The sequence below is a fragment of the Rhipicephalus microplus genome, chromosome 1 (assembly GCF_043290135.1).
Source record: "Rhipicephalus microplus isolate Deutch F79 chromosome 1, USDA_Rmic, whole genome shotgun sequence".
NCBI lineage: Eukaryota > Metazoa > Arthropoda > Arachnida > Ixodida > Ixodidae > Rhipicephalus > Rhipicephalus microplus.
This window is the reverse complement of record NC_134700.1, coordinates 138852943-138877633: the sequence shown is the minus strand read 5'-3', so window position 1 is coordinate 138877633 and position 24691 is coordinate 138852943. Positions and strand designations below refer to the sequence as shown.

The window sequence follows — 24691 nt, the reverse complement described above, 5'->3', positions numbered from 1 at the left end:
CAGATGCAAGAGCACTGTGCGCGTTCAATATGATGTTACCATTAGTTGTCCTATGCATGAGGCTGCATAATCACTACCGATTAGATAATATGTAAGTAGACTAGCCTGAAGCTCTTTTATGCGTATGTTTCTCAAGAAGTGCAAAGGCGTATGAGTGAGGTAAGTTTGACATTCTCTTCACCAAAGTCCCTCCATATATCACTTATCTCGATAATGAAAATGTACTGCAAAAGGCAGAATGCTGCAAGTAGCAAATGAGTCTATATAGGTTGACTCAAATGATTTGCATTTATGGTACAACACTATTGATAATTTCGAAAGTGGTTGATCAGATAGGGATCAACTTTGATGAAACGACAAACGAGCAGGCACTACATCAATTGAGCTGTACGAAGTGCCAAACTGTACTCCACTGCACCTTCATTTCTCTGAAGGTCACAATATGGGATATACATCTGTTAAACGTATCGTAAGCCGTCGCCGCTATTTGACGCATTTGCTTATCAAGAAACCAAGAGCAATAGCAAACGTTGGTCCAACAATATAAGAGAATAATTGGCAGATTGTTATAGAAAATATGCTTCTTTCCTAGAACCGTTTTTGGTTAACGTGCACCGAATGTTGTCTCTTTTCGTAGGATTGCTATTCGAAGACAACAATGCCTGCCGGGTACAGTTGTCAGGCGCAACGTCAGACATTGGCAACGTGTCCCACGTGGTGCCCACAATTCATCCCATGTTTGGCATCGAATCTGCATCTCTGAATCATACCGTCGAATTCGGCCGTGCCGCAGGTACCAGGCAGTCACAGGAAACGTCCCTCGTAGTTGGAAAGGCACTAGCGCTCACAGCCTTCGAGCTTCTTTGCGACCATCGACTTCTGGACTCGGCAAGAGAAGATTTTGAACGCCGACGCAGCGATCATTCTCTCTGAATAGCAGTTCTCGCGTGCAGATGTTGAGTGCGCTGTCATTCCCCCTGTGGAGCCATAGAACGCTGACAGTTGACGTATATTTCAGTGCGGTACAAAAAAGTTTACCTGCCTGTAATATTGACGTAAGCTTGAAAAAGCTGAGAAAATTGTTTTGATCGGTACGCATCGTCATGGCTTCGTTTTCTACAATGTTCAGCTCATTGGTAGCAGTAATTGCAATGTGGGGATGCAGCCCTTTAGGCTTCTACGTGAACCAGGAAGCCCTACATAATAAATTGAAGCACGGCATTTGGTAACAACCCAAGCACTAAAAAGAAGTTGCATAAAAAAACTACATTATCATCCGGTGTTTCTTTTGAAGTACGTGAGCATAAAAGTTAAGAACAGTGAAATAGCGTGTTCAGCGAACAAGACATTGAAAATAGCCCTATTAAGCTCTCGTGTACATTATCATTAATTTCATTGCAGAATTTCCTTTATTGGTATCTTTCTGGTCTTTGAGCGATGGTTCTAGAAATAAGCCAAGCTTTTTAGGAAAGCTGTGATTCATTGGAAAAAATGAAAAATGTAAGCATGACAGGGCCAAATACATCGAACGTGCGTGACTGTCAAACAACACAAATACGTTCAAATTCGTAATTGTCCTATTTTGGCTCACCACATTCGTGACTTTATTCATAAAACTATCATAAATGATTCTACTATAGGTATCAGCAAAAATAGATAACAATCTTCTTAGAATGCCACTTTATTCGCTGTGAGGTGTAAGTCTAACGTTTTCGGAGTATTTGCAGTGAAAACTAACTTATAATATTTTTGTAATATTTATTGTACTGCGAATTGATGATGGTGTGTAGAGAGAGAGAGAGAAAGGAATAAGGAATGCAGCAAGACTAGGGTGGCTGACTATACCACGTCCAGTTTGCAGCCCAACACATTTGGAGGGAAATAAGAAAGAGAAAGAAAGAGTGAGTGAAGGAAAGAATCATTACAAAATGGACACGCAGAGCAGTGTTTCAAAGGTGGACCCTCAACGCGGCCCCTTTCATGTACTGCCTGATGGTTCATATGATTTTTTGGGGCTAATTAAATTATGCTCTCAATTTTTTTCTTGGAGCCTGAATGTAACATCTCCTAAATAAGATTTTTGTGAACCTGACTTCACAGAGATTGACTTATTTTTTATGCAATGCTGCGCGAAGCTTTGCTTGAGAGAGAAATGCATATTATGGTAACTCGTCTGAGCTCAGCTCAAGATCACGTGTTGGTGGGTTCCCCTTCATAATTATGCGCAGTTTTAATTGCGTTGATTCTCATACCTGAAGCAGTCACACCCTTTATCGTGTTGTTTGTGTTTATTATTAGATGGTTTTTTCTATGGGACGCTGATATTTCACTTTTGATGCCAATATTCATAAACCTGAAACATCCTAGGGAGTGTTTGAGTCTGCGAGCACTTTGAAGATCGCATAGCTTATGTGCAACAGTGGCCACGCACAAACCGGCTGTCATTCAGTGAAACACTTGATATTACTGCTGTCTTCACTGAAATTACTGCATTGTATCCAGTTGTTGAGACATTTGACATTATGCTGCATGTTCTTGCTTTACATTCTCTTAGAACTTTGTCATTACCTAATTGAAATAAAGAAGTATAGATGCTGCTTTTTCAATTCCGAACTTCAGAAGTCTAGACAAAAGAACTTCAGTGAATCACTATTGTATTTTTAGTAATGAAAAGGCAGTTTCTTAGCGCTAGTGTGGACTACGAGAAATAGGAAGAGACACTGAATACTGCTTTTCCAGTATGCACCAACACACCTACATCGCTACGCTGGTGCACTAAATTTTTTTCGTAGACATTTTTATACTGTCATCATAATTATCTTCTAATTATTAGAGAATACCTCTGTACAAAATAGGAGGTGGCGACAAGTATTACGTACTCCATAAAATATCTTGTAAGGTGGTAAACAACCTGGAAATTAGAATTACCCGGGCAGTGAAGTTGATGTTCGTGGTGCAAATATTAGTGGAACTCGGAATCTAAAATATTCTTGCGATTCTTTCAATATATTGCCGTATGTTATCAACAGTGGAAACAATCAAACTCATTTCACACGTAATAATAGAGATATACAGCATACCTTGAAAATATGTGGCTAAAGCTCCTCCCCCCCATAAGGACTTTCTGCTGCGTCTTTTAAATAACTAAGTATTACTGCAGAATATTGTGCGGCTTGCATACATCATTTGAATATTATTGTTAAAATATTATATTACTTTGCGAAAATTGGCGGTGGTGGTATTTGAGCGAGATTGTGTTGTTCAGCTGAGTTCACTGAGGGAAACATGAGTTCATAGTCCAACTTTAACAAAACATCCCCACAATTTTTCTCAATTTCGCGAATGGCATTCTTTGGCAGCCTAGTTTTCCAACTGTCTCTGACTGTGCTAGCGTTGCTAGCAATCTTATGTTGCTTCCCCATTTTCGAACTGAAACCACTCTCCTGTTGCCTCAGAAACGACAACACGTTTGGATGTACATCTAGGCCGAGTCGGGCGAATAGCTTCTTCGTCTGATTAACGGGGTCCAAAGCCAAATCTTCATCCCGCAGCTGGTACATCTTGTCGCGCCCTTGTTGGTGCAACAGCTCCTCGAAGACGCGCAGGTCAGAGCGCATCTGAGAGCATAACGTCCTGGCGTTGATGCAGGAGTCACTGGCCCTGCACGAGTCTAAATCTTGACTGCCATAGATTTCTCTTGGGTCTCGAACCAGGTGTATCACTCGAACGGACTCTGCAATGTCCGTGTTACGCTCAACCCATTCTGCTACCTGCGCCGAAAATACAGATGTCCAAGTCAGATTAAGTTCATCGTTTATATTGTAACAAACTTCTGGCTCCTTATCAAAAAACTATGCGTAGGAACCTGTTGTTTGAAGCAGCTGTCTAAGTGAGCTACATGATACGTCGTACAATGTTAAAGTGTTTCCTGCAGTATTTTTTGCCTTTTAAAGGACATTAGAGAAAAATGGCTTTTCTCATATTAGCATTAGCAAACGTGTCTTTCACGATTACTGCAAAGAGCGGCTTGGTAAGTGAGGAAACGCGCCAAAACCTGACGTGGATGGTGGCGCAACATTTGAGCTTCCACGCTAGTTCCCAAGTCGTCACAAATTTTGACTGCCTTTACTGAGGTTAACTTTGTTACTAGAGGGTAACAATGAAGCACAGTGTCTCGTTAATACCTCAGAGACTTAACGTATTAGAGACGTAAGTTTCACAAATATTTTTCAGCAAATTTCAACAAGTGAGGAAAAAAAACACCTTGAAATTTTTTGAGTTATTATCTTCGAATAAGCACGACGTTGAAAAAAATGGCACTCCTGACATCAGTCTTCTAATCAGTTACTGACATGTAGGTTTGCAATTATTGACGTTTAAGCTTTCAGAGTAAAAGTTTTTTAGTCCAAACTGTTTCACCGTTTAACAGCAGTACACTCCTTGTATGAACCCTCCATAACGTTCGATCGAAGTCAGTGGGTGAGTAAATACCACTGTATCACAAATTTCTTTGAGTTATTAAACCAACCTAGCATTACAAAACACCTCAGCGAGTTCAGTCTTTTCAAAAATTGACTTGTGTTGGGTACAAATGATTTATGAACATTGTTATTTTATAAGAAATGCACAACCTAGCTTGCGCGGATTTCTTGTCATGGAGTCATAACCAAGCAGTGAAACGTTACTTAACTTTGATAGGTCTACAGTAATGTGATAACGTGCCCTTTGTAAACACCACGGGGACAATTTCCGATTCCTATTTTACTTATGTCTTTTTTCCCAGTCCTATAAACGACTGCGCAGGGGGTGTGGGGGGCATGTGGTAATTTATTGGCAATACATGTATATACACTGAAATAAAAGTGAAGGACCTTGCAACAATTTTTAGTAGGCGTAAAATTACCTGATCAGTGCCATTAGGCGAATCATTAGGTGACAGTGTAAGTGTCCTTCAAATATTTCATGTAATATTAGCCGACACAAATTTACCCGGGGGCGACCACGTAATACGTAGTACCAACAATCTGCGGCAGGTTAGAGCAACGAAATATGCACCAAGGGATGGGAAACTCCACGGAAAAGACTAGCAAAATATAATCAGCGACAAAATTTAAAAGGTCGGCAGGATAAAGTAAAGTATTTTACAAAAAAACGTAAAGGTGAAATCAGCGGGAGAGGCTGTCGGCTTTTGAATATTAAGTATGGCGATACTGTTGATCTTTTCTTCATGGATGCATAGGCGAACACGAGTATGTCTCCATCAAAGGCAGATACCACTGGTTCACAAACGGTTGCGCGACTACCTGAACAAACAGGATTCTACAAAGTCGTCAAGCTGAGACTTTCTTCTTTTAGACAATGCGAATTTCAACATTCGTAACACTGATCGGATTTACTTAACGTGACGATGCTGCCAGTGAGTGTGCAACCAAGCCATCAGGCTTTGAGTGCGCCAAGAACCAGCTGTGATTACTTGCATTATAGGGCGCGTGGATTGGTTTTCACAACTGAAGCGTATAGCAAGGCGGCTTTTAATACCACGAATCCCAAGCAGGGAGAACAAAATAGAAAACGAACGCTCGCCGCCCCTCTGCACGGGCGTGCTTAGCATGTTTGCCTTTGTCAGAATGCGAGGGCGATGAAAGCTGTTGCATGCTTTTTCTGCGCTTACTTTCGTAATACAAGACGCACACGATAAAATTTATTGCACATGGACCTTTTACGAACCATCATGACATCACTGACACCGCCGAGAAAGTTTTGGCTGAACTGTTCTTAAATTCTTGCCGCGCAAAAAATCACCCCAATCACACGAAGTGATGAGTGGGGTGGATCACTGGAAGGTTTCATCGCAAAACCGTGAACCATCCGCGAATATCGCCCACTACATCATCAAAGACGTGAGAAACACTGCATATATTTTTACAAGAATTATTATGCTTAGCAAGTGGTAGCTATATGTAACTTTTGGTCCCCTTTCACTATGACGGCTTTATGGTCGATTAAGGGGTGGATGGGTGATGGGACGTAGTGGCATGTTTGCAAGGACGATGTAGTGGGCACTTTGCAAAGTTGGAACTATAGGCAGTCACGTACAAAGAAGGGATGGACCCAGTAGGACAATCTACGGTTCTTTACGCGCACCTGGATACAAATACAAGACCTTCTTGCGTTTTATATTGGCTAGTGCTCAACAGTATTAGCTTTAGTGATCGGTGAAGTGATGTATCTGTCTTGGGCATAGTGGGATATTTCCAAGGATGAAGGCTTCGGCAGTTCGCAGAGGTGGAACTATAGGCGGTCATGTACATACATACAAGCGATGAATAGACTCACGTCTTTAAGAGCTTCACCTCCAAAATGTGGCAAAAAAAGTAGACTTGCCATATTCCTGTATTGCCAGATATGTAGCCAAGCAGTAGAAAACTGGGGTTAAAAACGGCATTTTTTCTCTTGAACTAAATGAAAATTAATTTAAATGGCCATACACGTAGACAAAAGAACACGCTTGCTTAATTTTTTCCTAATTTTGGAGCCGTAAGGAGGTTGCCAATAAATGATCCCGCCATTGTAAGTACAGAGCGCTGGCATATATGTTGTGCCGACTAGGTTGAGTTCTTTTCACAGAGCGAGTAAACACTTGATGTTCAAGCCAACCACTAATTAAGAATATGAAGTATGGCAGCAGTTTTTTTTTTTTTTTGGATGGTGCAGACTCAAGTGTATAACCCGCCCTACTGGAAAAAAAAGAAACTGCCTCCCCAGCATGATGCCAGTTCGTTTTGCGGCACTGGTACATGCTCTAAACACTAGCACACGCTCGTATTTTCGTATTTAGTGGCACTTCGCTGGGCGCGTTGAGATATCGCACTGGCTTGACCGCTGTGATACTGGTGCCCGCTGGGAGGTGCTGAAAGCGTTGGAATTTTCATTGGAGTGCCCTGGGGCATGCTTGAGCACGCACTGTGCTCAAGCATCCGTCATGGTGTTCTATGGTGTCCTCCTGCACCAGTGTATTTATTCATAAATCGCAGAAAAAATGGCTTCTAATGCACCAAAGTAGAAGCTGAAAGTACCCAGCGATCAGCCATGGTGCCAACTCGAATTTTTTTTATCAGAATGTTTCCTAATGCTGTCGATTTGGCGCAAAGAATACCCACCACAGGCACAACCGCTCAGAAAAGACGAAGTTCATGCCACGTTTGCACACATTTACCTGCACGTAATTACTAATCATGAAGAGACGAATCTCTGGGGTTTGATGTCTGATATTCCATAGTGGACGATGAATTCAACTATCTTAAGTGAACTATACAATACCCTGGCAAGTAAGCAGTCAACAGCTCTTGTACATTGCATTCCAACGCTATTTTGTTTACAGTTTCATGGTGAATGGCTTCAGCAGTCTGTCACAAATACAAATGCGCAGTGCAACCTGTTTATTTCTGCTTATGCCCTCCGCTGTTCCTATGTCGTCACCTATCCACTGCGTTGTGGCATACTTGTTCGAGCTTGAAAGGAAGTGTGGAGGTCTGAAAACTGCGATTGAAGCCCACACTGTTCAAATAAAGTTATTAAAAAGGTAGCAACAGCAAGCAAATGTATGGTAATTGCAGCGCTTACCACATTTATTGAACTGTTACTAACATTTTTTTCTCCCTGGTTATTGCCTACGTTCGTAAACAGTTACTAGCTGCAACTGTTATTAACTTGCTACCTGTTTACTACCTACGTTAGTACGCACTTGGTAACTGGAATGAAATAGGTTGTAACTCCAGCCGTTACTAGCTTCCTTCCACCGTTACAGCCAGTTTTCTACCTGGCCATGGATTATCTCCACTAAAATAGTAGGTAATTCTTATCGTAATATCTTGAAGAATACCGCCTCGACGCATTTTATTTAAACGAAAACATTACGCAAGATGTATCCATGAGATAAAAAAAAACGTTCATTCTAAATCATGCAGCCAAGACATGGAAGCGGCATTTTCCTATTGTCCAAATGAAGTTCAAGTTAATGAACAGTAAGCAAGTGCTACTCTTGTTGCAATAGACAATTACAACAAACTGAGTAATTTACGACAAACTAACAAGAAAGGCAGATCGATATTAACTGGATTATCAAGTTTAATCCGGAATCCCGCACAATGGCGTATTTTGCAATATTATCTCAATTTTTGGCACGTAAAAGCCCCGAATGGTTATTACCACTTAACACCAATAAATTGTCACAGTAATACTACGCACACTACATGTCCGTGCCAATTGTACCACTTGAAAACATTCTAATGCACTGATGCTATGGTAATGAGTTCAGTACTTTGTTTCAGCCACTGTATAATACGCTTCTTTGTGGTCATTTAATAAAGAATTAGTATGACATAATATTTTTATAAGTACAGTTGATTAAACGGCACATGCTACGTCTTAAAACACACGTAACTAGGTAGTAGTACAGTACAGTGCTGTTGGCTCACATTTTTTATAAGTCGTCCTGAAGGACAAGTGCTTACCTGTGCCAGGCACACATTTTGAATGTAGGGACTGCATATATACTCTGGTAGTCAACTTGATCTGCAGCCTAATGAACTTCTTAGGTCTAAGTATTTCTCGTGTTCATGACGCACCACGTAGTATTACGCGAAGTTCTTTTGTAATGAAACGATATTTTGTTGACAAGTAAGAAAAAGCAGAAATATTGCTAAATTTACACGGTAGTATTGGTTAGTACTTTACTAAAACTTTTGAAAGTTACTACTTATGGTTGGTAAAGGCTAGAGTAGTAACAGTTACCAAGTGCTTTTAGTAAGAGCAAATGTAGTAACTGTAGCCACCCTCTTCATTACCAACTTCAGTGATTAGCAGGGTTGAAACATAAGTGAGAAACCATTGGTACCCTAAGGTTAGCAAGTATTATTATATTTTTAAGAATGCACATTGGAAATGTCAAGCCAGCGTCGCGCTAGTATATCAAAGTAGTCGCAGATTTCATAATCGCCCACCAAGCTTGAAGCTCCACCAGCGGATATCACAAAGACCGCAGCATCACAACCTCGTCAGCAGATTCCTTGATAGAGAACACGCTTTTACAAGGTGGCGTTGAGACTGCAGTCTGTGGTAGTGTAGGAGCCCTTCTTCGTGCTTTCTGAATGAACTCGCACACATGCCGAATAATATATGCTGGAGCAGTGCTGTTTCTGCTTGTTTAGCTATGAATAAAAACTGATTACATGTAAGTATGAAACTCTTGTGCTTCGTCAGCCAATCACTGCGTATTTCACACCATTGTCAGTACTGCGAAATTTTCTCAACAAGTCTGTGCTCACTGAACATATATATAACTAAAGCACTACCGTTTGGGCTCAATCAACAGTAGCATAAAAAGAACAATAATTTTGCACTCATCAAGCAAAATAATCAAAAGTCTGTCTTACCTGACCAATCGAAAGTCTTCTAATTTCGAACGCTTGAGTTTCCGCTCGCAGGCAGAGAGATGAGACCGACGAGGGAGAAGAACAAGAATCACCTTCTTCACAGACGTCAGCCAGAAATCGATTGTGCTTGTAGGAACCGCCACTGCCACCCAGCGAGATCGCGTAAAGCGGCACTTTCCAAAAGCGGCATCTTGCTAGCTCGTCGAGCAGTTGCAGCGCGTAGCGCTCTTTGCTTGGACGAATACGGCTACCCTGCTTGAACAGTGCGAAGGGCTCAAAGTGCAAGAATGTCCTAGGCACATGAGCCAACAGTTCACCTAGCAGTGTGACACTGGACTGGGGATAAGTGACGATCAGCAGTCGTTTGATGACCGATAACGGGACTATGGGATAAGCTTCGAGAACAGCTTTGAAGGCGGTGGGCAGTGTTTCACCGTCATCCTCGATGCTCGGGCCTGCACCAGATGCACAGAGAGTCCATGATTACGAAAATGTGTTATCTGCTATGAATGTGCTTTTCTCTATATTTATCTTGACTTGATGGATGAACAGGTCCTTTTTTAACTAGCTACTTGAAATTATTTGATGTCTGGAGCAGCACCAAACGGCTAATCTTGTGGTTGCTGGATGGTTGTGTCAGTGTTAGTAAGACTAGCTTCTCCGTAAGCCTACATAATGCGCAAGTAGTGTTTCGACGGATAAAGTAGGTAGTGGTCACACACTGTACAACCAATATACCGCTCAATAATGTGAACCTTTTTTCAGATTCCTGCACCAACTTGTGGAAGTCACTTGACTACCTCGCTTGCTAAAATTGGGACACCAAGGCAGCTCAGCGCTCTTCGTTAAATAATTGGCGGCTGAACGCTTCGTTGAAGGGTTTGCTCGTTTGTTGTTTATTGTTTATGTCGAGATAGGATCAGGCAAATTTATGTTTAGGTCCATGTGAACAAGTCATGGGAAATTTTCACATATCATGTTTTTAAACTATTTCTTATCACAAAAAAAAAATTAGTGAATGCCTTAAGAAGAGGGGATTTAGCAGAAAATATGCCTTTTTAAAGGAGACACACTTTCACAATGGTAGTGTACTACATCCCCTAAGAACCAGAGAAGAGTGGCGCCCCAGCTATTTAAAGTACTTTGAGGCTGCGCCACAGAGCATTTCAGTGAAAACTTCTGTACGTATGAATAAGGGAGAAATACTTACAATGTTCACATAGTAAAAAAGAAACACGCTACGTGCATTTCTGTTTAAGACCTTTAGAGCTAGTTTTACGTATTTGGACTGTAGCAGAGCCAATGAACCTCATTTGGACACAACTCATGCGTGACAGACAAGCATTTAAAACAGTAACTTCACCAAGTTTTTGGAAGGCTCTGAGTAGCGTGCTCTAAAAGTAAGACGTAAAATTGTTGAAAGAAACCACAACGGAAAATCAATCTCTGCATCGCACACTGCGATTTGAGTAGTGTTAGTTTGCTTGAAGAGAAGCATTTTCCTGGTTGATTATTTACTAAGTGCGAGCATGAAATGCACTGATACACTGCAGAAAGGGTGAGTCTGATGGGCTCTAGAGTCTAATATTATGTGTGGTGTGACGTCCCGGAACCAGAGTATGAGGGACGCAATAGTGGAGGGCTCCAGAACTTTCGACCACCTCCCGTTCTTCCACGCGAACTGGCGTCACACAGTGCAAGGGCATCTGGCACTTCCACTGAATTGAAATGTGACTGCCGTCGCCACAATCGAACCCGCGATCCTTCTGTCAGCAGCCAAGCACCGTGGGCGGAAGGGTAGTACAGTCTCTAGACGTAAATCTTAGGAGAGATTGTATGTGAAGATGTTTAATGCAAATATTGAGTGTTGCCGGATCACTGCGCAAAAGATAACTTTAAAAAAGTGTCATTGAAAAAAGAAAGACACGTTCTGCAAAAAAAATATGAGCTCATTACAGAAACGGTAACTCTGCCAGCGTAAGCCTTTACTTTTGAACACCACATGGCAATGTCCAAATAATAAATGATCAAGACACCAAGAAGTGTGGCAGCTTGGGCTGGTTCGTATGACATGACGATAGTTATAGCGCTAGAACAGAACGACGACACAGACAAGAAGGACGTGTCCTTCGTGTCCTTCTTTTCTGGGTCGTCGTTCTGTTCTCGCGCTATAACTGTCGTCAAGACACCAAAACGGGAAATGTGAAAGTGAAGATAAATACGATAAGAAGGAGCCAGATCTTTGGAGCGATTTCCCCGCACATCACTTTTGAGCTCCATCTCAATGTGCATTATTAGCTTTCATTCACCGCTAAAGGTTATGTTCCTGCAGTTATTTGGTTTATTCGCCATTTGATCCTTTTTAAAAAAAACGTGTTTTTTGAAGTTGTAACAGGTCTAGTATATTTCGATAATGTATATATATATATATATATATATATATATATATATATATATATATATATATATATATATATATATATATATAATCTGGATTAAGTAAACAAGTACGGAATAGCGTCCACTCATGGTCGACTTTCACAATCCGTCCGCTGCTCTTGTAACACGGAGATTGGTGTGTTTTAACGTAGAGCCCATGCTGACCTACTTTCGTTTTTCGTACAATGAACACTTCAAAATACTTCACTGAAAAGGGAGCACAGTAGCTTGTACACTGTCCGCTTCTGCCCGAAGTCGTTGTGCCTTGAACCACATTTCTCGGTAAAGACGAAGGCTATGTTTTTTTACTCAGGTTTCAATGCCTTCTGTGAATACAGTGGGCATCTCGGCTGTGGTGGCTGCATTTCCGATGGAGGCCGAAATGTTGTAGGCCCATGTGTTCAGATTTAGGTGCACGTTAAAGAACCTCAGGTGGTCGAAATTTCCGGAGCCCGCCACTACGGCTTCTCTGATATTCATATGGTGGTTTTGGGATGTTGAACCCCACATATCAATCAATCGAATACAGTGGGCGTTTTCAGACGTTATTCACGTACGATGTTAACTTAAAGGTCAGAAGTTTTTCTCTTCTTATATCTGTAATGTTGAAACATTACCAGCAGTGTTGGTGATAATATGAACAGCAGTAATAACGTTTTTCCTGCCAGTTTTCGCTTGAAAGTGCTGCTTGAAAAAGACTAAAATTTCGCGACATCAAAATAGGGTGTTGTTCTCGCAGACGCTGAGAACGACTTCCGAATCAATAATTTAGGTGTTTACATGTCACATGAAGGCATCCTTGTGAGGCACGCTACAGAAATTGTCGTCGTTACATCTGAGCTTCTCGTGTTTTGTAACATGTGATCAAATATAAAGCATTATAATTTTTTCCACCGTTGAATGTAACAACAAACTCATGCTGCAATTGCAGTGGCGAGGAAAACACGGAAATATAAACCATGGCATTATGACTATTGCGAGGCGAAATTGTACACAAAAATCTTCTAGAAAATAACAGAGAATGATGTTTTGCAATAATACGAGCTCATTTCATTATATGCGCAAGTCGTGGAATCGAATCCCCGATGCGGCAGCTGCATTTTTGATGGAGGTGGAAATTCTGTAGGCCCGTGTGCTGAAATTTCGGTGCACTTAAGGATCCTCAGGTGGTCAAGATTTCTAAGCCCTCCACTACGTGGCATATTTCATAATCATATGGTGGTTTTTGGACGCTAAACCCCACATATCAATGAATCGATTTCCGTAGTATACAGTAAAGCCAATGAGATGTCAACGAAATATGAAGCGTGAATTTTTGCTTTTTTGCCGATAGGACGTTTCAATATAATTAGAGCACTGTTACACAAATCTTCAAAATAATAAAGTACTTCTAACCTTTATCGGGCTCTGAATGTTTACCGTAGAGCGGCTGATCGCAGGAATTAATAAAGTGAAAGGCCTTCCACATACACAGAATATTTCCTACTATGAAAAGTAGGCCCACTGCCGTCAGTAGAACACACCTACGTTCCTTCATGAAACATCTGCAATGACGAAAGCAAAACAAATATTCTATAAATAATGTTTTTCTACACAATGGTTCCAACTGAAAAAAAAATAAAATTACGTCATGTTCTTGTTCTTCTAACATATGTTGCGTTTTCAGCAAGTTAATGTTTACAAACTCGTATTCACAGATACACCCAATCATTGATGTTACGTAATATTGCGTGTGATGGTACGTGAGAGAAAGCTCAACATTACCCTCAACACCTGTTTAAAAGAAATATCTGGAAATATTGAATAACGGACCCTTTACGTCCTACCCGAAACAAGCTTGAACTCACGCAGTTACCCACGCGGATCATGCGCTCATCTTCACGCACTTATTGCAATAATTTGAGTGAGAGAACGACATATTTCACGCACTACTTGAGAATGGGAATTTTCCTGTGCTAACGTCCTCGGAGCTTCATCGACATCTGTGCCCCTCTCTCACTGTGCAAGCAAGCGGCTAACAGCTTCGCCTACTTCGTGTATCAAGTTACGGAATATTGCATATCAAACACGTTTTTTCTCGTTACGATGCGTGCGTAGGATGCCGCTGAATGTTACAGACTTGTGGAATATCAGAAATCAATTTATTTTGTTTGAATAAATGTGAGAGAATCTTTATGCCTCAGGAATTTCATTTTCATCAATATTAGATTTTACATGAAAAGATAGTGCTGAATAAAGGTGTGCTGGCAAATTTTTGTTTTTAAAATAATCTTTCATTGCAGTATATTTTTCTTCTGGCCAGGTAAATCAGCAGATGCTTTATTCGCAAGCAATCAGCTGGCATTAAAACCAAACGAAACATGTGATATCAATGCCCCTAACAAAATGTGCACAATAATGTGAGGTGCATTTCTCTATGTGGTTGCACTTATTAGTCTTTATCTGTACGCTCGTAGTAATGATTCACGTCTGCACTTGTACTACGGTCTGAAAGTAAATACTAAAGGTGTAGATGCACACTGTAAAACGTATAAAATTACGACGTAAAAATTATAGACACTTCTCGTTCTTCAGTTTATTAACCCGAAGCTAGGGTTATAGTATGGCCAAAGTTTTTCTACGTAATAGCCCTCCTTATCAATACACTTGGCTCAATGGTTAATGAGATTATGCAATATTTTCATATAAAGTGTTTTCGGTTGAGTTTCAGGTCACTTTTGCACCACATTTTGCACATTTAAGTACGAGGCGTATTGACGCTTTAAAGCCCCTCCGAGTGTCCAAAAGAAGCAGATGTCGCATGTAACTACTTCGCGGTGCTAAGAAGGGTGTTTTCATTAATGAAGTTTTACCTTATTGATGATTTCAATAGTGTGATGAGCCGTGTGTGACCATGCAACGTCATCAACACTACTTTCTTCGACAACAAACATCGATACGTGTTTGTCTCGAATTCTTTGTTGCCTCTGTTGCGAATTACCGTTTCTTGATCCCCCAAAACACAGTTTTACATGATAGCACATGTCTTCAATATTGCCAGCAGAATTTGCCATGAATATTTAAACCTATCACAACTTCCGACTACAAAACACGGATTAATTCACGTTGTTCCTCTTTGGTGCAAACTTTTATTGGAGCCACAGGGATATATCAACACTGGAGGGTTAAAAATAAATAAATTTAGGGTAAACTTTCAGAGCATTGCGAAATCAGTACAACAGTATTATATGCGAGGGCAGAAGACAAACTGCGCAGTATCAGAATTATGTTGACAAGAGTGTAGACAATTTCTTACTTGCCCTCGCATTTTCTCACCAAGCCGTTCTCGTGCAAAGAAATACTCGTATGGCAAACAATACATCTGTGTCATGCCATGCTTTTAATTTGACTTACGGTCATGTTTGTGCAGCCATAGAAAACGCTGTAGTGATTTCAAAGAAAGGTTTAAAGAAAACGTTCACGCCCCTAGCAATACACGCAATGGAAGAAGGACCTAGCAAACTTGGCTTGCACATTTCATACTCCAAGATGACGTTTAAAAGCACGCAGTTCCGAGAAAACGTATTACTCACAAAAGAGAGAGAGAGAAATAGAGAGAAGGAAAATACAGGGAAATTACCTAGTAGCACTTTCAAAAATGGGTATGGATGCTATAAGATAAGCACACGGTTATGTCAGTTGAGCGATTCTCATCGAGCTAAGGTTCAAAGTGGGATGCTCAATATCGGTCAGACTGCTCAATCACAGAATCAGCAAATTTTCTAAATAAATCCTACAGAATAGGAAATGTATGCTTTACTTTGCTCTAAACGCACTACGCAGAAAGAGAGCTTCGTAGCTTATTTGTCACATATACTAGTTCATTACATCCTTCTTCAGACCATATTCCTAAAATGGTTTGGTTTGTCTATCATTTAACATTTTGTAGTCAAGCTATGAGATAACGAATAACCCCTCAACGTACTTAAATTTTAAAAGAACGCTCACACTTTCAGGTGTGTAACTAGCGTTTTATAATCTTCTGTGAGCAGCTTCTATTTTTTGGAGAAAATAGAACTTACCCAGAACATACGGCACCTTCCTGCAAGGGGCTGTGGAACACAGCTTGCGGTGAGATGATCGCTTAATTGTGGGATCACAGAGTTCAAGCGGAAAGCCGTACGTGTATCATGTCGGCACAGCTGTTATGAGCTGTAATGCTTCCACTTGACAAAGCACTTGCATTATTCGCTCTACACATGTGGCAGCAGATTGCATAACCCTATGTCACTTTCTATACTAGGCATGTAGAAAGTTATCACAGCAGAACTAGGTGTACCTGCTCAAGTTTCTTCGGCGTGTTTGTGTTATTTGTCAACATGCTAGATAATGTAGACGTGACTCTTTTAGTTATTTTCAAAATATCGTCAACGAAATAGCACCGGGGCATTACGAAAAACGAAAGGTTTTTTTTTTCATAAATGTGCAATATTCTTTGTTTTGTACCTTTTTTATACGATTTTTCTATGATTTTTGTTTTGATAGCACCTGTGTGGTACGGGGCAACCTGAAGATTGAGTTTCTACACATTTTCAGTGTAAGTTTATTGGAGAAAAAAGAGGAGTTATTCAAGGAAGTAAGTAAGTGCAGGAATGTCAACCAGACGTACGCCTGGTTTGCAATCCTGCATTGGAGGAAAGGGGTTAAAAATCAAGAAGAAAGTAAAAGAAAATATGGGTAGAATTTCTAAAACAGTATTGATGTACTGAACACTGTTCGGGCCAATTCACTTAGAAGGAAAGCCACTTACACCTTTACATTATGGAAGTAATCACTGAACTGTAGCACCAATTAAACGTAGGACATTCCGCTGCAGTGACCTCCATATTGACGAAATAAATCGGCAGGTTATATTGCCTTGTGGTTAGTGGACTTGAGGTATTTGTGGTATCCCATGTACAGGGTGAGTTTGCAGTGATAAAAGCTTCTCGATGAAGATGTGAAGTGCGTCTAACAATAATTGAAGCCAATGCCTCCTCCAGAAAGATGGCGGTGACGTGAGCCGAAAAGCTGGTTCTCGGCCCTCCTCCTCCGCTCCCCCGAACAGTGTCGGCTGCGAGCGCTTGCTAGCGCTGGCGCTTGAAACCTCGCGGCCTCTGAGATTACAGCAATGCCGTCCCGGAGGCAACACAGTCTTGACTCCGTGATGGCGTCACTTCTAAATTCAACGGAACTAGTTGTGTCAGCTTCAAGCGCTCCTCGCGGAGAACGCACTGAACCACTAGTAACCTCCCATTCCCATGGAAAAGCCTGTGACGTCGCAGGCATCTTTCTAGAAGAGGCATTGTTGAAACACTGTGATCGTTGGTTTATATTCATGAGTGAGAATTCTAGACACATCACGCTTTTTACGCTATTGTTACGTGAACTCGGTTTACTGTAGTCTGTAGACTATTTACTCCCTATATTTACGGCAGCGGTTTCAGCACTGCCCGGTTGAGCCCAAAGCCCAAGCAAAAAGAGATCCACTTCTTTCTCTTTGTCCGGTATACACGCGCATAATTCAAGAGGCTGGCAGAATTTGGGAATATTTAGGCTTCGACTTTGAGCATTAAAAACGACAGCAATATCCTGTCCGTAGTGCGTCATTCAACCACTTAGTGCACACTTTTTAAAGGCGAAGCTCCTAAATACAAGGGTCTCTCCTTTCCTTGCATGTATGTACGTGACTACCTATAGTTCTACCTTTGCAAACTGACCGCTACTTCGTGCTTTGGTGTTGATGGATTGATATGTGGGTTTTAACGCCCCAAACCCTCCTTATGATTATAACAGACGCCGTAGTAGAGGGCTCCGGAAATTTCTACCACCTGCGGTTCTTAAACGTGCACCCAAATTTGAGCACACGGGCCTGCTACATCGTGCTTGCAAACATTCCAATACCCTCCCCCCCCCCCTCACTTCCCCATCAACGATCTACCACTTTACAGACCATAAAGGAAATACTGTTGAGAAGTGGCCAGTATAAAATGCAAGATGGTCGTGTACTTGTATCCAGGTGCGCGGTAAAGAGTACTTGACCGCCTAAAGTTCCACCTTTTCCAACTGCCCCCTACTTCGTCCTCGCAAACAGCCCACTACGCCCCTAAACCGATCTACCACTTCACCGACGATAAAGCCGTTATAAGGAAGGGGGCACGAAAGTGACGTATAGCTACCCCTTACGAATAATAGTTTTTTTGTATAAATATATACAGAGTTTGTCACGTCTTTGATGATGTAGTGGGCGTTATTCGCGGATGGGTCACAGTTTAGCGATGATTCCCTTCAGAGCTTTGCCCCACTCATTATTATTCACTCCGTGAGTATGCTTCCATTTTTTATTGTATGATTTTACGCAAGAAGTTTAGATTATGGATTACTACAATGTGATCGATAACTTCGAAAGTGGCTCGTGTTGGTGACGCATTCGCAGAAGGCTGTATTCTCTGTAAAGAGTAGCATGCTTTAAACCACATGAAATTAAGCGCTTGATACCTTTTCGAGTTCTCTACGAACCCAGTAGCAGGTCATAAGAGAATGCGCACAGTAATGTAGATGACGTTTGTATTTTGCGGCTGGCTTTGGACCACAAATATGTAATGAGAATCGCATGTTCTGACGCTGGACGGTAAAGTACGCTTGTACCCCACAATTTTACTGCAATATCACACGTATTGTGAAGGCTGTATACAGGACGCGTGTGTTCGTCATTCATGAAAATTGTTTCACTACATTTACATGCACAGAAAGTGATATTGACTGAATTCTGAACGATACGCGTGGCTATACTGTAAGACACCTGCTTGCCACACAAATAGCCTTGATTTGCGCTTCTCAAGGACACGTAATTATTGATCATTTATTTCATTTGCGTATTTCTCGTTTTTATAGTCATGAACTAGACAATTTTCAGCAATTTTCAGCGCACAACCAACGACGCCAAAGCCCGCATTTTTGCTAAACGAGCTCTTTACCGCTATCGCGTTAATGTGCACCACACGTGCTCTCGTAGAACTCTTAAATATCGCATTGGGCCCATATGTGGAGGGGGCACACTTTTCTTGCTCAAGAACTCGCGTGATGTCTTTTTGCAGAACGTTTATTAACCAGCAACAAGAGTATCGCTAAGATAACGTACATTTGTGTTTTTGTAATAAAAACGCTGAAAATTTCGTAAGAAAGTGCTACATCACGCTTCAGACATAGTGGCGTGAAAAGTGCGTGTACCGGTGACTTCTCACTTTCAGAAAAAGCATCGTTTTGAAGGGTTCATCGGCTTTTTAGATGCGCACTGGAATGCAGTCGCAAACTCTTCCATATTCATAAGTGGCACGTTTACTCTGGAATGAAAAAAAGAACACGAAAAAAAATTATTATGTGACAACACATGAAAACTGCGAGTCATGAGAATCTTTAAGGCACAAGAGTTGCCGTTTGAAAAAATGTCAAAATCAGTATTGTCAAGCGACATTGACGCGATACTAATTAACGTATTTTTCTTTAGATGAGCCTCCATACACAGACATGTAATCTGCGTCCTATCACCTCACTCTGGTCCCACCGCGGTGGTCTAGTGGCTAAGGTACTCGGCTGCGGACCCGTAGGTCACGGGTTCGTATCCCGGCCGCGGCGGCTGCATTTCTGATGGAGGTGGAAATGTTGTAGGCTCGTGTGCTCAGATATGGGTGCACGTTAAATACCCCAGGTGGTCTAAATTTCCGGGGCCCTCCACTACGGCGTTTCTCATTATCATATGGTTCTTTCGGGACGTTAAACCCCACATTTCAATCAATCAATCACCTCACTCTGTCAGACTACGTAGCTAGCATTCATGTGAAATAACCTTCATTAAGCAAGCCTTCATTTACTGTCAACTCGCTAGACTCCTACAACCACGCCAATCTGTACGCATGCAAATGCCGAAGATGCACTTCAAGCAAGATTTCGTTCTCCTAAATTCTGCCACTTGAGTACGTATTGCGAAATTTTACGTGCTACTGCAGCATTATAGGCAGCGTTTTAGTGCTGCTTGGAAGCAGCTGATGCCATATCTAGATTTCTATTGTGAATCTACAGCTAAATTTGGGTTAAGATTGAAAAGGCGTGTCTTTTAAATATAGCAATATTATATCTGGTGTTTTAACAATTAAAAAAAGAGAGAAATATAATATCCCTTCAGAGCTTTTACAATAAGTACTTCTAGGCACAGGATTCTTGAAATGGCTAAAGTCATCATTTAGAGCAAGAAATAATAAAATATCAATTACAAACTTCTAAATAATGAACTTAGTTGGTGATGCCGAAAATTCTTGATTAGAACCCATCGCTGCTTTGAGATATAGACCATCTTATAGACAACCTCCCGCCGCAGTGCATCGGCGCGGTCATATTTGATCATTTGATCTTATCTTGAATTTGTCAGCGTGCGCCCACGCATTGGGCCAGAAAAGCTGCAGTTACCGTATCACAAATGCTGGCTGCACCAGGGTGTAACCAACTCACATGCTTGGGCAGCAAAACCGAAAGACCTATAGAAATGATCGTGAACTTACTTACAGCGCAACACCAGAAAAAATACAGGACAGGGAAGGAGCAAAAGAGAAAGAAAAGGTGGCACTGACTCACAACTGTTGTTTATTGGAAAAAACGGGGTGAAAAGTATATATATAGGTACTAGCAGCCTACATAACAACATGCGCAGAATACGAGGTGCACCGAGGTAGCATTATCCCACTCATGGCAATAAACAAGATTGGCCTAAATAACTATTTTTCATGCAGTGTGACGGATGGTTCACTAACGCACTTGCTCCCCCTAATCTTTATATGATATGCCTCAGCGATTTCTCTTGTTAGCTGGTTAGGATGCTTGAATATGATGGTGGTTCTCTCAAAAATGGGACGACAACCGCATGAGCTGCAATGTTCTGGCAGATGAAGTCGCGCGATTCCTTGAAGCGAGTTCCTCTGGCGCATTGTACGTCCGACGCTTCCGGTGAAGAAGGAAGCAAACTTGGTACAGGGCCATGTGCTCAACCTTAGCGCAACGCCAATACCGGAGGAACATGAGAGGGTGCGGGGACTTAGCCCGAAGTACTGCTTCGAGCCCCGTCTGAATCCCTTTGAAAAGGTAGCCATAGCGAGGGCGGTCTCAAGGTGTGCCAAGGAAGATGAACGTTCAAGGTGTGTTTCGGACTTTGTAGATACCATTTCCAGAACGGGAAAGGTGCGGGAGGGCAGGGACTCACTAAGGCCACTAGTTGATTTTCTTTGTTAAAACAAGCTGCATGTACTAGTAGCCGACAAAGAAGGATACTTTGCCCTTATGAATTCTGAAGCGTATTCACAGAAGAGCGAGGCCGCAGTTAAGAAAAATTTCAGGCGTGTCAGTGTTAAGGCCACAGAAGTAAAACACCAAGCACTTTCCTTGTTAGAAAGAATGAATCTGCAACGTTTGGCAGCCAGCGTAAAGAGGGCGAAGAACCTGAAGTTAGAAGTTTTCTTTACGTTGAAATCGCACAAGGAAGACATGCCTTTCCGGGCCATAGTCTCGGAAAAAGGTAGCTGGCAGTTGAATGTTTCGCGTTTTCTGCAAAAGAACCTAGCATGCCTGAATATTGTTGACCCTTTCCGCATACCGAATTCGGATTCTGCGTTCGAGTACCTCAAAAATAACTCATGAGCCTACGTTGCGCCTTCAGTGTTGACGTGGAAAATTTATATTATTCCCTTCCGCATTGCCAGGTTATGAAATGCCTAAAAGCCTGCATTGTGTTTGACAATGATGAACAATCTTTCATCGATGGTTGCGGTATTTCTTTAGAATCATTTCTTGAACTTTTGTCATTTTACCTTGAAAGTACCTTTGTGTCGTGGCGGGGGGATCTTTATGTACAAAAGTGTGGTGTCTGCATAGGGTCGAGCGTGGCCCCCATTATTAGTGACATTATTTTAGGCTTCATTGACAGGCAGCTGGAAGGTCACCTTAGTAAGTGCTGCAGTGCTGTTTTTCGTTACGTCGACGATTTTTTAATTTTTTCCCACAATGACATTCACCATAAGGACATTGACCACATTCTCAAATTGTTCATTCAGCATGGTATAGGTTTTACCTGTTTTACCTTCACTCACGAAGTCTGTAAGGATAACGAGCTACAGTTTCTTGACCTAAAGCTAACTTTTGGTAAAGATCATTTGTGTTGGAAATATGACCCAAGATCAGTGAAGCCTATCTTAAACTACAAGTCTGGCCATTCTAAGATTGTGAAGACAGCGATTGCAAAGACAATCTTAAATGCGTCGCTCAGGAAATCCTGTGTGCACGTGTCGAATACTGCTTTTCATAACCAGGTGAAGCGGTTAGTAGATGCTGGTTATCCTGACAGGGTGATTTCCGCTGTATGTGAGTCAATGGTTCGGAGCGTTAAGCTCGTGAAACACAGAGGAGCTCAAGAAAATTCTGATAGAAAAAGAAAAAGAGCGGTTTTTTCTATGTACACAAGTTGGCGCTGAAAAACGTAGGCTCAAGATATGGTGTCGACGTTCTTTTTTCCGCCAAACATAAGATAGATCGCATTTGCCCGATGGTTGATCATGCGCTGAGGAACAAACAAGCCAAAGGGAGATCCACGGTGAATCATAAGAAGAAGTACATCGCATGCGTAAAAAAACCTGTGTATTTAACTCCATTATCGTGTGGTAGGGAGTACGTGGGACAAACGAAACGATTTGTCAAAGTTCGTTTAAAGGAGCATGAGTTATCTCTTCAAGGAATCGCGCGACTTCATCTGCCAGAACATTGCAGGTCATGCGGTTGTCGTCCCATTTTTGAGAAAACCGCCATCATATTCAAGCATCCTAACCAGCTAACAAGAGAAATCGCTGAGGCATATCATATAAAGATTTGGGGGAGCAAGTGCGTTAGTGAACCATCCGTCACACTGCATGAAAAATAGTTAAGTTATTTAGGCCAATCTTGTTTATTGCCATGAGTGTGATAACGCTACCTCGGTGCACCTCGTATTCTGCGCATGTTGTGATGTAGGCTGCCTGCACCTATATATACATATATATATATATAATTTACACCCCGTTTTTTCCAATAAACAACAGTTGTGAGTCAGTGCCGTCTTTTCTTTTTCTTTCTTTTTTGCTCCTTCCCTGTCCTGTATTTTTTCTGGTGTTGCGCTGTAAGTAGGTTCACGATGGATCCTAACCAACTGCCCCAACTAACCGTCTTATTATAGAAATGACATTTGGATTAATTGATTGATTAATATGTAGGGTTTAACGTCCCAAAACCACCATATGATTACGAGAGATGCTGTAGTGAAGGACTCCGGAAATTTCAACCACCTGGGGACATTTGGATTAGTTTTGCCGCAGCAATACATGAAGTGTTTATTCTACTTCGAATTAATTATGAAGGCATTTATTTGCGGTATCGGACACTGCGATTAGTTGGGGTTACAGCAACATGGCAGCAGGCACGCAGACTTTACCGCCCTTTTCAGCCCGAACTGGCACTTGCTGTTAGCCCCTGTCTATACAGGAATGAGTAAATGACAAGATCGATTACCGCTTTGGGTAATATTACAACGGGAATGAGCATCAAGCATGTAACAGCGTCATTATTGAGATATTCTGCATTGAATCAGCCACGCTAGCTAAACCTGTCTCTGAAAAATAATTAGAGAACTATTCCGAGAAACAATGTAATACCGGTGAATGGATTGCTTTCGAACCTCCAGGACAAGAATATCAAGCATAATATTAGTATATTTGTGATGGTTTAACGTCTCAAACTATCACATATGAGAGACGTCGTAGTGGAGGGCTCCGGAAACTTTCAACACATTGGGTTCTTCATTGTGCACCTAAATCTAAGCCCCTAGGCCTCAAGAATTTTCGCCTCCATAGAAATTGGAGCCGCCACTGCCGGGATTCAATCCCGCGACCTGCGTGTCACCACCTGAGTGCCTTAGCCACTAGACCATCGTTCGGGAATAGGTTGGGAATATCAAGCAAACAAAAGCAAACGCTTTTATCTTAATGGTTACTCAGTGCATGATTATGACGTTCTAAATAAAAGGTGGAAGAAAATCGCGTTCGCATGTGTCTCGCGTTCACTGTTATTCTGCGCTGCCGCCTGCTTGCTTTTACTTGCCCAACGAGTGTACTAAGACGACGTCGTGCAAAAACGCGTTGGGGATGGGGCTCTGGCACTGCCAAAGACCACAGAAAAGGTAGGTCTTCATGCGGTGGTGCCATCTAGCTTTGATTGAACAAACAAGCTGCCGTCATTCATTTGTAGAAGAAGTGGCCTCAAGCTGTGCTGTAACAAACCAATCAACATCCAATGTGGAAACAGAAACCGAAACACCATTGAGCGAAACAAGCAAACGATCAAAATGATGCAACTGCTCAAGATAACGATTACAGAGGTGTAGTTGTTTCACGTGCGTTAACGTATGTGTGTCATACGACCAATATTTGTAGGACTATAGCCCTCACAGCCGCCCAAAGGAGTTGGTTGACAATGGATATAGCGATCCTCACTCATATTAGAAGCCTCACACGAAATCTGCTCATTTTCATTCTTTTGTGTTTTGGTGTCAGTCCCGTTGCTAAATTTGGTTGAATTTTATTACTTCGCAATTATCACAAGAGGCCGGGTTATTTTTTGTAATCTCAATGTCACAACGGATTCTCTGCAGGAAGGACTTAATTAGGCAAACGCGACTTGCAACAAAAAGAAATCTGAATCACAAATTTTAATTCCTGTTTCAAATGTTCAAT

General features: G+C 41.6%; 3 protein-coding genes across 6 annotated transcripts in view; 1 reads left to right on the top strand and 2 right to left on the bottom strand.

The window, feature by feature from the left end:
* Positions 1-2606, top strand: part of LOC119178265 (xaa-Arg dipeptidase) — a 43914-nt gene extending 41308 nt beyond the window's left edge. For all 3 annotated transcript variants that reach the window (XM_037429460.2, XM_075887437.1, XM_037429459.2), the window contains one exon: positions 638-2606. In XM_037429460.2, the coding sequence (XP_037285357.2) occupies positions 638-933 (296 nt within the window). In that variant the 3' untranslated portion in view covers positions 934-2606. The remainder of the gene's footprint in view (positions 1-637) is intronic.
* LOC119177836 (carbohydrate sulfotransferase 2-like) lies at positions 1566-16022 on the bottom strand (the record flags this gene model as incomplete). Its single annotated transcript, XM_037429024.2, has 3 exons — positions 1566-3770; positions 9435-9889; positions 15935-16022. Coding segments are annotated over 3 exons (1101 nt in total), but the record flags the coding sequence as incomplete, so codon positions are not given.
* A 2953-nt stretch (positions 16023-18975) lies between these two features.
* The window catches only part of LOC119177770 (neprilysin-1-like), a 54498-nt gene continuing 48782 nt past the window's right edge, over positions 18976-24691 (bottom strand). For both annotated transcript variants that reach the window (XM_075887435.1, XM_075887436.1), the window contains one exon: positions 18976-19234. In XM_075887435.1, the coding sequence (XP_075743550.1) occupies positions 19138-19234 (97 nt within the window). In that variant the 3' untranslated portion in view covers positions 18976-19137. The remainder of the gene's footprint in view (positions 19235-24691) is intronic.